Raw genomic sequence first — 14,054 nt, 5'->3', positions numbered from 1 at the left:
GACTGTTGCAGTATATAAAGGCCCCATTGCAATCTACCCACTCCAATCAGCCTCCAGCGAATCAGGTTTTGTATCAGACAAGTGTCAGAGGAAAACAAAAAACAGTAAGTTAGTGATTGTGTTAACTTCCTAATAGATATTAATTTGAATTTAAAAGTTTGAACACATAGAACATCATGTACTGCAAGATGTTCAGAAATAGACACAGAACCAATCTGTGTCAGATTGGCCATTAGGAAGCTTCACAAAAGCATTAACAGAACTGGTAATGGAAGTAAAACAATCAATAGAAGGAACCATATGATCAGTGGCACCAGTATGAAGAATCCAAGAATTGGAATTAAAAGGAATAGATTGAGCAATAGAAAAAACAGAATGAGTATTATTTCGGGGAGAAATAATACCAGAAAAATTATGTGAGACAACTGCATTGGCAACATAAGGAACTTCATCAGCAGATTTAGAAGAATGAAGCAAATTTAGAAATTGCAGATTTTGATCCTCAGTCAATGAAAAAGGAGAAACAACCAAGGAATTGCTATCACTGAGGGCAACATTATTAGCCATAGACTATTGCCTCTAATTCGGTAGCGTGGAGGAAAGCCATGCAACTTGTAACACTTTTCAACCATATGACTAGTAATTTCAATGCTTAAAAACTGGTCTATCCTTTTTGAAAAGGATTTAAAAGATCTTGTGATACCCCGTATTTACGTGTATTTTGACTAAGTAAATTATTACATTTATTAAGATTTTTAGTTTTCTTGTTTTAAATTTTAGATGATTTAAGTGAAATTATTTTGAGATTTTTAATTGTTAATTCAATGTGTTTTCTTGTTAATAATTATTGTTCATTATTTCAATGGCTCTTTATTTTAAATTAGTTTATTGTTGGATTTAATTATTTTATTTAACATGCTGTTTTGAAGTCTTTTTCATTTGATAATTTTTTTGTGACCCAAGATGTGAGGATTAAACCTCATTTCTTTCCCTCACTTTTTCTTTTTTCTTTTTTCTTTTTTCTTTCCTCTTTTTCTTTTCTTCTTCTTTTCCTTTCTCCGCATTTCTTTTTCTCCTCTCTCTTTCTTTTCTCCCGCGCGATTTTTTCCTCCCTTTCTCCAGTCCGTTACATCGTCCACCACCACTGTCGGCGTGCGCTGCCATGTGCCTCACTGCCCCTCCCATTCTCTTTCTCACCGGCCGACGACCACCCCCTTGTGTTTTCAACTCCTCCCGCGCCACCGTTAACCTCCACGCCCGGCTTCAAGCTGGGGCCCACATTTGTTCCAGCGCCCTCGTCGCAGCACCTCCATCCATCATCTCTTCACCACATCATTCTTGACCTCCCAGCAACCTAAACCATCCATCCCCAACTCCAATCCACCACCAGTGAAGCTCCACCATCCACATTTTCGTTTTGGGCATTTTGGTCTCCAAACACCTCCCACACTGCCACCCACGGCCAACCACCGCCACCATTAGCTTCACTGACATCCCTAAACCCTTCCTTAGTAATCTCAAGTCTTAGTTTGTCCCTGTTCAAAAGTGGGTTTTTGAGACCCATGACCATAGTGCATTTTGCATTGTTACGTTGTAGCACCTCCGTTATCCTTCAAAAATTATACTATAGCGCTGTAAGTATTTTTTCAAAAAACTTTCGTGATTTAAATATATTTTTATACTAACTCATTTTACTGTGATCTGGTTGGTTGTGCCGTACTGAGTCCGAGGAGTAAGGGGGTCGGATGGATTGGTGGATGGAGTTGTTTGTGTGTTTAGATTGTGTTGTGAATTGTTGGTTGTTGGATAATGCATCGTTTTGTGTACATTGCATATTTGGACGCATGATCATGTTTGTAAATGAAAGCTGAGTTTTCGCATAATTGCATACATGTTCATGTGTATACTTGAAAAACTGAATTTTCATGTGAGAAATGATTTTAAATATGTTTGAAATGATTGGATTGACTGGTTTGAGAGAAATGAAAAGAGATTGTGGGGATGGTGGTAAGCAGGGATGGTGGTAGAGTCCCTCCTGCGATTCCCGCCTATGGTGCACGTGGTAGGGATGGTGGTATAGTCCCGCATGTGATTCCCGCCTACAGTGCTCTGATAAGTACTTCTTGTGTGAAAAGGAACTATAGGGATGGTGGTAAGCAGGGATGGTAGCATAGTCCCGCCTATGATTCATGCATATGATGTACGCGGTAGGGATAGTGGTAAGCAGGGATGGTGGTATTGTCCTACCTGTGATTCCCGCCTACGGTGCATGCGGTAGGGATGGTGGTAATTAAGTTGGGATGGTGGTAGATTCTAACTTGTGATTCCCGCCTACAATGTCCGATAAATGTTTATGTTTTTAGTTTATGATTTAATGGTTACGAGCACATTTTTTGGAAAAATGACGGATATTATTCACGGCGTGCTTTTTGTCAAACGAGATTTTTGGCGTGTGTTGGAAAATAATCATTTTCGGAAAAAATGAGGTTTTTGGGGTCACATTTGTGTTTCGTTATGTACTCATGTGTGTTGGCTGTATTAATGCATTCCTATCTCTTGGTTGATTACTTGCTGAGATTCATAATCTCACTATACTCGATACTTGTATAGCTTGGGATAATTGTATAACTTTTTTTAAAGGTAATTTATTTTGGATATTTGTATTTAAATTCCTAGTACTTAGTTAGTGAACTTTTAATTAATCGCTACGACCTTTGTTGTACACTTTTGCATGTTGCACACACTTGAGCACTTATTGTTGGGATGCGTGACCTATGTTGTCATCATCCCGACGTCACGATTCTCGTGTTTCTGTACGTGGGAGTCGGGACATCACAGATCTGGTTGCATCATTTTGGGAAACAAAAACATGTGAGTCAACAGAGGGAAGAGAAACATAAGATATTTCTCGTTGTTCTTCCTCTTGTAAAACAAGAGAAAAAACTTTATTAAGAGAAGGCAAGGGCTCCATAAGTAGAATCTGCACACGAGCAAGTGCAAAAGATTTATTCAATCCCACAAAAAATTATAAAACACGTTATTGTTGAATATAATGGTTCAACATTTGTATAGCTCCACAAGAACATGCAGGAAATGGCTTGTAATTAGTAAGTTCATCGCAAAGTCCTTTAAGACGAGTAAAATAGTTACTCACAGAAATAGAACCTTGAGAAAGGGAGGAAATCGATTTCTGTAACTGAAAAATGCGAGGTCCATTTTTCTGAGAAAATTGTTTCTTAAGATCCGACTAGATCTCACAAGCAGTTGTAATATACAAGATACTATAAGAAATTTCAGGAAAAATAGAGTTTAAGATTTAATATATCACCATATTGTTACATCAGAGCCATAGAGAGAAAAGAGAATCTGTTGATTCGGAAGGTTTAGTACTGGATCCATCAACAAATCCAAGCTTATTCTCCGCCGAGAGAGTCATAGTCATCGAGCAAGACCAGACATGGTAGTTCTCATCGAGAAGAGGTTGTGTAACCAAGAGAACACCAGGACTGTCACGAGGATGAAGAAAGAAAGGAGAAGTGGCATCCTTGGAGATGGATTTTTGAGACGGTGCCATAGAAACAAGATAAAAGAACTTCTGATACCATGTAAAGTAAACCCTAGCAGGGCACGGGAAAGGGTGAAAACCCTAGTAGACCAAAGGTCGAGAGAGAGGAAAGAAACTTCTGGAATTGAAGTTCAGAAAATAAAATGTAAAGTATTTAAATCTGTGTATAGTAGTCCTATTTATAGGAATACTTGAAGAAATAAAAATAACATGTAGCTATCATGTGATACAAAAGGAATAAAGTAAATAAAAGAATACAACAAAGTGAATAAAAGAATACAACAATAAAAAGATGAAAAATAATAAGTCTAATTCCTGATACATCTTGAGAAATATCAATATTCAACCCAACAATAGTAAAATTGTAATTTTAAAATAAATTTTAAACGGGTTATTGTGAGTTGATTTCGGATTAATCAAGTTGACCCGTTTATTAATTATGTCTCCATTTTTATCTGAACTCACTTATATAAATAAAAATTCACTAATTTTATATCGTATTCGTGTTGGGTTCACAGGCAGGTCGTGTCACACTGCCAATGAACAACTATAAAAGAATTGTTTATAACTTTATAACTTACCATTTTCTATCATTGAATAAATTGGTTTACTGAAGCGGGTGGTCTTACTATGCCGCCCAGGTTTGATCACTGGGTGTGCCTCTAGTGCAAATTGTACTTTTTATTTTTTGTTTTTTCTTTCAAACATTTTTTAAACAATTTTAAATGATAAAATAATATTAATACACTAATAGTTACTTCCTTAACAATTAAGTAAAAAAAAATTAAAAAAATAAAATAAAATGTATAAGCGGTCAAATTGAGGGAGTAAAGTAAGACGACATAGTATGATTTTCCTTAGCAATTAATAAAGCTGATCTTATTCTTATATATGTCGTTCGGCGGATTGTAATTTATGTGTTCAAATCTTACGTATATGGTTCCAAAATACGTATACGTACCTATCTAAACAGAAACCCATTAAGATTTGTTTGGGAACTAATTAATTAAAAGTTAAGCACCTTAAATCAAATAATCTTCTACGTACAGACAATATTACATCTAATCATTTTCGTCAATTTCCATAATTTTTTTAAAAAATTAATAACCAAAAAAAAAAAATACTATCAATCCAAAAAATAACTCGCAAAAACTTTTCTCTTAAAACATCATTTCATTGTATGTTGGGACCTTTAATTTCAACTCCAATAAAATCAGGTCTTAAATTTTCTCAATTTAAATAATGAGTCCCACCACTTAAAAAAAAAAAAAAAAACTATCTAGCTAGTTACATCAAACGTACTTTTTTTTTTGGAATGAATCCTTGGTCTTAATAATGTTATTTCATTACAAAAACATTATCATATCATAATTCAAAATATAAATAATTAAACTTAACTCTTTATATCGGTTTAAATTTTTAAATAAGAATAAATATAGATAGAATGAGTGTTGGAAACAATCAACTAGAAGCAGCCACACAGTGAGTGCAAAGTATGCACTACTATAATAGCTTCTCTCTAGATATTTAATAAGGTGCTTAAATATATTTTAAGGTGCTTAACTTATTCACTCTATATTTTATTCAATTTAATTAAATATTTTACCTAATAAACTCATTTATTAAAAAGAAATCTGACCTATACTTTCGAGATTGAAAAATACTTTAATTAAAAAGAAATTACAAAAAAATAAATTTATAAGCTGACGTGACTTGATACAATACGTTAAATTATAAAATTATTTTTAATATAAAATAAATCTAATATATCACATAAAACCACTTCAATATATAAATTTATTTTTATCTAATCTGTTTACATCAATAGAGTCTTCTTCGACATTATTACTGGTTTCGCGTAGGCATGCCCCAAACAAAGGCAAACAGAACCAAATTGGTCCGTCCACTTGCCTAACCACAATCATTCCAAGGTTGACATCACCCATGACATTATCAGTCCCGGACAAGCCCAGCGCGGACCGTCCAACAAACAAATCCCCTTTACGTGGCAAGATCATTACTGTGCATCAAAGCCATATATTATCACACACTACCCCTAATCTCCCCTTTCTTCCAAAAACTTTCATATTCCCATACTTTCACGTACGTACAGCCTCTCTACCAACATTATTAGCAACGGAGAGCAGCTTGAAGTACTAGAAAGAGAAAAAAGAAAAGAAAAGAAAAGAAAAATTGCAGAGACAGAGAACAAGTACGATTAATACTGAGAGAGGTGTTCTGAAGTGAATATCAGTAGTGCAGAATGAGTTGCGTTTCGGACGCAGTGGAGGGTGACAAATACAGTATGCTTAATTTTGAAGAGACTGAGTTACGTCTGGGATTACCCGGCGCCAGCGCCGGCGCCGGAGGTGGAAATAATGATGGCGAGGCGGCTAGGAAGAGAGGGTTTTCAGAAACAGTTGATTTGAAGCTTAATCTTTCCTCCAAAGATTCGGCCAAGAACGAAGTTGATCAAAAGATGATGAAGGAGAAGATGATCAGCCCTGTACCTGCTTCTAATGATCCTGCAAAACACCCAATATCCAAGTACGTGTATATATATATATATGTATGTATGTATGTATATTCTTCCAATTACTTCCTTGTTTGTCTGTTCTTTTTAATACTTTTATGTGTTCATGTAGTTTCGTTTTAAATGGTTGAGATCCAGACTCTTGTGTCGTGTAAAAATTAATGCTTATATGAATATTGATATGAGATCAGAAACGTTTGCCTTCCTAGCTAGCTAGTTACCTGCTTTCACTACCAGGTCTTTGATTGTTTTTCACATAAGAATTCACAGGAATTAATGTTAATAAATGAAGAACATTAAGGCCCCTTTAAATTCAGAAAGTGTTTCATCTTATCATTACAACTTTCCTAAATTCTCACACAAAATATAATAAATAATTCAACTTTTTCAAATCACAATTCAACTTTTTCAAATCTCAAAACAATAATAATATTAAAAAATAATATTCTAAGAATATTTTTTTTCAACTTTTATCTTTAATCTAAAATCATCTCATCTCATCTAAAACCATCTCATGCATCTCTGAATCCAAACCAGCTCTAATTACTACTTTGTTTACTAAGAATGAAATACTTCATGAGGTTTCATGAGCATCATCATGATGATCTGTTCATGAATAAGACATTATGCCATGCATTCTTATTATTCTTATTTCTTCATTGTTATTATTATTATTATTTGTATATATTTAATTATTGTTATTAAATCAATGAAATACTTCAAGGCCGTATGGACTTGCATATTCCTAGCTAACTCGTGATCGGCAATTTAGTTGCCTTTCTAAAGGCTTTGGTTGGTTGTCGGGCAGATGTAGGGAAAAAACAGAACATATGGAATCTTTTTTACTTTTCTCGACAACCAAACAATATTCCAAACGTGTGAAGCAAAGTCGACAAGGGAAAAGATCATAGCTAGTCCCATACAGCTAAGTCATCGAACGCGAGGCGCGTTGGTTATGATGATCTGAATTATAAAAAGTACGAAACTAATAGGAATAGTAATTGAAAAGTGAACAAGGAAAAACTACAACCAATTACTTTACAAATTAATGAAAACAATCTGAAACCATATCGATACGGTTGCGTTTTGTTTGTTGGTTGGAATTCTGCTCTTTGCAAATTGAGCCATATATACGGTTGTATGCAAATAAACTTTTTCTTATTTGTAGTATACATTTTCAACCAAACATGATTTTAATTTTTTTCTAAGTATTTAGGTGAGTAAGAGCCCAATTAAGCATGTTTATAGAGTGGAGATAAATACATCAAATACATCTTATAATATTTATGATCAGCAGAGTAATGGTTCAGGATTGCGGAAGTCTCGTGCAAGTCCTTAAAAAAAAAGATGGACCCACTATAAAGAATTTAGTTATTTTTTTTTCCGAGCGGATCTCACTATAAGATGTTTGTAAAAAAATATTAAATGATGAATAAATACTGTAAGACTGATCACTAGATCTTAATATTTGCATATTGTTTCTATATATGCTTTATCTATGTTCGATAAGAATTTTAGCTAAGGAATCAAGAGAATTGAGTGAATAATTATTATAATGACGGTCACTTTTGAATGTCAGGGCACAAGTTGTGGGTTGGCCACCTGTCCGATCATTACGAAAGAACATCGTCGCCGGCCAGAAGAATGGTAAAGATGAAGCCACCAAGGGCGGTAGCATTAGTACTGCAGCCTTTGTTAAGGTTAGCATGGATGGAGCACCATATCTACGCAAGGTAGACTTGAAGTTGTACAAAAGCTACCAGGAACTTTCTGTTGCCTTGGGCAAAATGTTCAGTTCCTTTACCATTGGTACGTAATTATCTCATCACAAATTCCCACTTCCGCAATTCAAAATAAAGGCAATACAATATTGAAAGGAAAGAAAATGACTCAAAAGTTAAGACATGCCTAGTTTGGCCCATACAGAAATCATTTCACCTCATATCATGATATCTCATTTCATTATTACAATTTTTTCAGATTCTCACACAAAATATAATAAACATTAATTCAACTTTTTTAAATTCTAAAATAATAATAGTATTAAAAAAAAAATATTTTAGTAATATTTTATTCAATTCATCTAAAAACATCTCATATATATCTAATCTCATTTCACTATCCAAACAAGCCCTTATATGCATGCATGTATGTCAATTCTTGCATTATTTATAGAGACTAAACCATATTAATGGTACAATATGTATATTAATTTTTGGTTTTGAATGAATTAGGAAATTGTGGGTCACAAGGAATATTAAAGGATTTGATGAACGAGAGCAAATTGATAGACTTGTTGAATGGTTCTGAGTACGTGCCCGCTTACGAAGATAAGGATGGTGATTGGATGCTTGTAGGAGATGTGCCATGGGAGTAAGTTCTTAATTATTAATTGTTCTTCATTGCAACGACCAAAAGATTAAGGATTACATGTTATATGTTAATTACATATACGATTCTATATATATATATATATATATATATATATATGTACTAGTACTGACACTACAAGAAAAGGTAATTATTTTCCGGGAACAAGAATTAGTAGCCGGAAAAACTAGCTAATTAATAAGTATTTCCGGCTACTTTTTTCGGTCAGCGACTCAACGCCGCTGATGTCGAGGCGATATTATGAAATAGTCGCAAATAATAGGATTTTTGTGGCGATGTATAATTTCGCTGGAATAAGTGCCAAATTTCACCGGAAAAAGATGCAAGTCATGGTTAATTTTCGCCAAATAAATTAGGACCTTTCCGGGAATTTTTTTTCGCTGGTAAATATGTTCATTAGTTAATTAATTAACCTTCTTAATTTCGTTTTGAAGGATGTTTGTTGATTCATGCAAGCGCTTGCGGATAATGAAAGGATCCGAAGCCATTGGACTTGGTCAGTATATATATCACTAACTTCGATTAATTAACGCTTCTATATATATTTGTATTTTAAATTTTTACAACATAATCGCCCTTCATTTAAAACTGGATTATAAAAATGATTATATTATATATATATATATAATGGTAAAATTACTCTTTGACTTATTTGATATTTGCAGCACCGAGGGCGGTGGAGAAATGCAAGAACAGAAGCTGATCATGAAGCAATGTCATGTGGTGTTTGAAATCTTAGGCTATAATCAGCTTGAGAGAACATCATAAGGTGATCATCTACCATTGCAGCTCGGAGTTTGAATGTGTTTGTAGCATTTTCTTTTTCTTCTTTTTTCTTAATATATATATATATATATATATATATGATGAGAGAGGTATTCGAGAATTATTAATTAGGAACATGAAGCATTAATAATAATATACATAGAATTAAGATGTTCATATAATATGTATAAGATCGAAGTTGCTGATCTTGTTCATGTGTAAGTTTGTTTAATTATTAGTACGTAAGGTCAATGCATGGCTTGTCTAACTATTATTATATATATATACAATAATGTCAATTTTCTTGTTGTCATGACTCTTTGATCACTACCCTTTTTTGTCCCTCGATCGGCTGGCCTCTCTGCATGCATGACCTAATTTTCAATGGCGTTTTGTTTATCATGTGGTGCATTATGAGATTCTTATGAACTTTGAGCTTTTCATTATTGGCTTTTATTGTATTCAATTATTGAGGTTAAGGATCGAACAATATATTACTAAGATCCATGGATCTTATAAGTAATATATATATATATATATATATATATATATATGCATGGCCATGTGCTTTTGTTGGTGCATTCATATTGGTTCCATTAATAATTTATAATGTCATCCTAAAAAATGAAAGCTAATTACCCCGGTATTTTAGAAAGAAAAATATAATCAACTTATAAAATATTGTTTTCGCAACTTGAAATTTATTTTTAGCGAGTTGTCATGCATGATTGCATTAATTAATTGTAAAATGGGTTGTAAAAGATCAGTTGTTTGGATTCGAGACTCTGTATTTGCATTCTTAATTAAGGTCATTCGACTGAGAGATTTTTCCTTGAATTATTACGACGTTCCATAACTCATATGTTTTAATTTCATGTATGAAAAACAAAACCCATAAGACGTAAATACATTATTCATATGAGTGAATCTTTATAATGTATAGAAAAAACCTATTTATAGTTGATAGGGCCTATGACAAATAAAGAAATATAATAATGATATATTTAAATACAGAGACATTAATCAATGCTTAATGACAACATATTCTATCCTAAAAATATTCAATAGTATGATAATATTATTTTGGAGTATTACTCAAAACAAAAGGGAATTTTTAGAAAGAAAGATATCCGCACCAAGTTTGCGAAATTATAAATTTGAAAAAAAAGAAAACAAAAGAACAAAAACCTGGTGGCATGGTACTGATTTGAGGGACACCCTAATGAACTAAGCACATGCGCTGTCTTTCACCCAAGTCCCAAGAAGATGGGATTGTCTTCTATCGTTTGTTTATTACTCACACAAGTCTGAATTCTTGCTGATATCAACGAACATAAATAAAAATAAATAATGTTAGATATAGTCATGAATTGTACAAACATCACACATTCTTTTTAAAAAAGTCACACATTCTTTTTAAAAAAGTGTAAGGTCTATTATTAAAAGAATAATTTTTTCATGTAAGTCTCATATTTACTTTTTTTTTTTTAATAGGAATACATTCAAACATCCAATTCTCAAATTACTAAACTTATTTCAAGTCAAAATCTCTTTACATGTGGGACCCACAATTTTTTTTTACTCAACGCCTCTTTACACATAAGATCCATAACTTTTTTCAACTTTTTATAAATACATCTAAATTCATCTTAATATCCAAACACATCTAAACTCATCTTAAGTAGATCCCACAAAACTGGTACGTTTGGGTGTTGAAAAGTATTGAGAAGTGTTGAGAATGTTTGTGAATAGTTATGAGTAGAGATTGGAGTGAGTTTGTGGGTCCCATTGAGAGTATTTTGAGTTGTTTGGATGTGTGAAGTATGTTGAGTTGTTGACTTTTGAGTAGGTAGTTGAAAAATGTGTGGGTCCCATAAATATTATAGTGATTTTATTTTTAGTAATAAATATTATAATGATTTTATTATAGTGATTTTTTAATATTAATAAATATTGTAGTGATTTTATTTTACTTTTATATATAATAATGATAAATAGTATAATGATTTTATTTTTAATTTATATATAATTGTGATAAATATTATAATAATTTTATTTATATATATATAATAGTTATAAATATTATAGTAATGTTATTTTTTATTTATATATTATAGTGATTTTATTTTTAATTTATATATAATAGTGATAAATATTATAGTAGTTTATTTTTTATTTATATATAATAGTGATTTTATTTTTTATTTATATATAATAGTGATTTTATTTTTTATTTATATATTATAGTGATTTTATTTTTTATTTATATATTATAATGATTTTATTTTTTATTTATATTTAATAGTGATAAATATTATAGTGATTTTATTTTTTATTTATATATTATAGAGATTTTATTTTTTATTTATATATTATAGCGATTTTATTTTTTATTTATATATAATAGTGATAAATATTTTTATTTATATATTATAGTGATTTTTATTTATTTATATATTATAATGATTTTTTTTTATATTTAATAGTGATAAATATTATAGTGATTTTATTTTTTATTTATATATTATAGTGATTTTATTTTTTATTTATATATTATAATGATTTTATTTTTTTATTTATATTTAATAGTGATAAATATTATAGTGATTTTATTTTTTATTTATATATTATAGTGATTTTATTTTTTATTTATATATTATAGCGATTTTATTTTTTATTTATATATAATAGTTATAAATATTTTTTTATTTATATATTATAGTGAATTTATTTTTTATTTATATATTATAGTGATTTTATTTTTTATTTATATATTATAGTGATTTTATTTTTTATTTATATATAATAATGATAAATATTTTTTATTTATATATTATAGTGATTTTATTGTTTATTTATATATTATAGTGATTTTTTTTATTTATATATTATAATGATTTTTTTTATATTTAATAGTGATAAATATTATAGTGATTTTATTTTTTATGTATATATAATAGTAATAAGTATTATAGAATGTTTGTAAATAGTTATGAGTAGAGATTGAAGTGGGTTTGTAGGTCCCATTGAGAGTATTTTATGTTGTTTGGCATGTGAAGTATTTTCAAAAGTACGAGAATACTTAAAAAGTGTTGAGATATCTCTGTTACCCAAACACAGCCTAAATCTACCATCTCAACTCATTACTATTCATAAAGAATTCAAATCATCTCAACTCAGTTCAACATTTAAACAATGAAGGAGTTTCTAAAATCCTGAATAACCTGCCCTCTCTGCTATTAAAAATTGCTCTAATGACAGTTTGAGCATCAACTTCAAAAACTAGATTTGAAAGGCCAAGATCTGCAAACACCTTCATAGCCCTTGTCAGGGTAATTGCTTCAATGGTGCTAGGTTGAAACATGCACTCCACTTTTGCATATAAAGACATCAGTATCTCCCCCTCAGTTGCACTTATAATAATTCCAATCTCAACCATCTTTGCTTTTAAATCCACCGCAGCATCCTAATTGACCTTCACCATATGTTCTCCCGGTTTTTGCCACCTGCAAACACACCTACCAAGATCGATCGGCTTGACTCGTATTATAAGCTCGTATAAACTTTGATAACTTCATATTTAAAGGAAAATATATTCCTATATGTTATTCGAATCCTTATGAATCTAATTGTTGATATATGTAAGCTTTACGAAGATATTAGCAAAAAGTCAAAATTCACTTGTTAAAATTTCTAGATAAATTTATAATATACAATATAAATAATCTATTTTAGAAAAATGAAGCAACTCATGAATAGAATCGAACTCCCTTAAATATAAAACAAGGTGTTTGTGAACATAAAATCTAATTGATAACATAAAATCTAATTGATAAAAAGATCAAACTCGACTTGTGTTCGAATAAAAATTAAATGAATGAGACTTATGAGTTTGGATCCCAAATTCATCTCAATTCATCATTACAACTTTTTTAAATCTCAATATAAAATATAATAAATAATTCAACTTTTTTAAATCTCAAAATAATAATAATATTAAAAAATAATATTTTAATAATATTTTATCATCTCAATTCAACATCCAAACACACCCTAACCGCCGATTACTTGCTTGAATTCAGCACGTTTACGCCCCTATAATATATGATATTGGAATATATATATATATATATATATATATATATATAATGGCTAGGTTGGAAACATGTGCATAAGATTCTCCAAACATGACAAACTTAGAAATTTGTGAAATAATCTGCCCTTTCCTTTTCCAAAAGTTATCATTCTGATGTATATATAATTTTCTTTATTCGGCAAGTGAATATCTCCATCATGATCTCCCACGTAAAACTAGGGATTTGTAAAATGGGGTCCAAATCTTTACACCTAAACTATACAAATTACAGGCACCTTAACTATTCATTGTTAAAATTTTAAGACAACAAATCCAAGAGACATGACGCGGGGCCCTTACCTTCAAATGATTTCGAATAAGATATTATTAAAAGAAAGAAGACTTTATGTATCTATTTCTATTCTATACATTGTTTTTATTAAATAAATTGCAGAAAATTTTGAAAGAATCGAATCTTTCCAACTTTCATATGTATATGAATAATACTTCGCTGTCATAAAATAAATTAATCTTAAAAAAAGTAATGCACATTTGATAAATGTAAAAGTACCAAGCTTAATTATTCAAATATTTTAAAATAACAAGTGCATAAAATTCGAAAAAAAAAAGACTCAATCATATTAGTTGAACTTGATACTTATTTGTAAGACTGTTCATCTGGATCGAGTTTTTTCCTGGTCAGGTTCAGAACCCAAGAAATTGGA

At 30.7% G+C, this 14,054-nt stretch overlaps 1 protein-coding gene across 1 annotated transcript; it reads left to right on the top strand.

The window, feature by feature from the left end:
• Positions 1-5,615: 5,615 nt before the first annotated feature.
• Positions 5,616-9,562, top strand: LOC118349236 (auxin-responsive protein IAA16-like). Its single transcript, XM_035692909.1, has 5 exons — positions 5,616-6,112; positions 7,678-7,907; positions 8,333-8,471; positions 8,924-8,985; positions 9,155-9,562. Exons 1-5 carry the CDS (start codon positions 5,829-5,831, stop codon positions 9,190-9,192), a joined length of 753 nt encoding a protein of 250 aa, XP_035548802.1. The 5' UTR covers positions 5,616-5,828; the 3' UTR covers positions 9,193-9,562.
• The last annotated feature ends 4,492 nt before the right edge of the window (positions 9,563-14,054 follow it).

Source organism: Juglans regia, chromosome 8 (genome assembly GCF_001411555.2).
Source record: "Juglans regia cultivar Chandler chromosome 8, Walnut 2.0, whole genome shotgun sequence".
NCBI lineage: Eukaryota > Viridiplantae > Streptophyta > Magnoliopsida > Fagales > Juglandaceae > Juglans > Juglans regia.
Note: the sequence above shows the minus strand (reverse complement) of the source record. Positions and strands in the feature narration are given on the sequence as shown.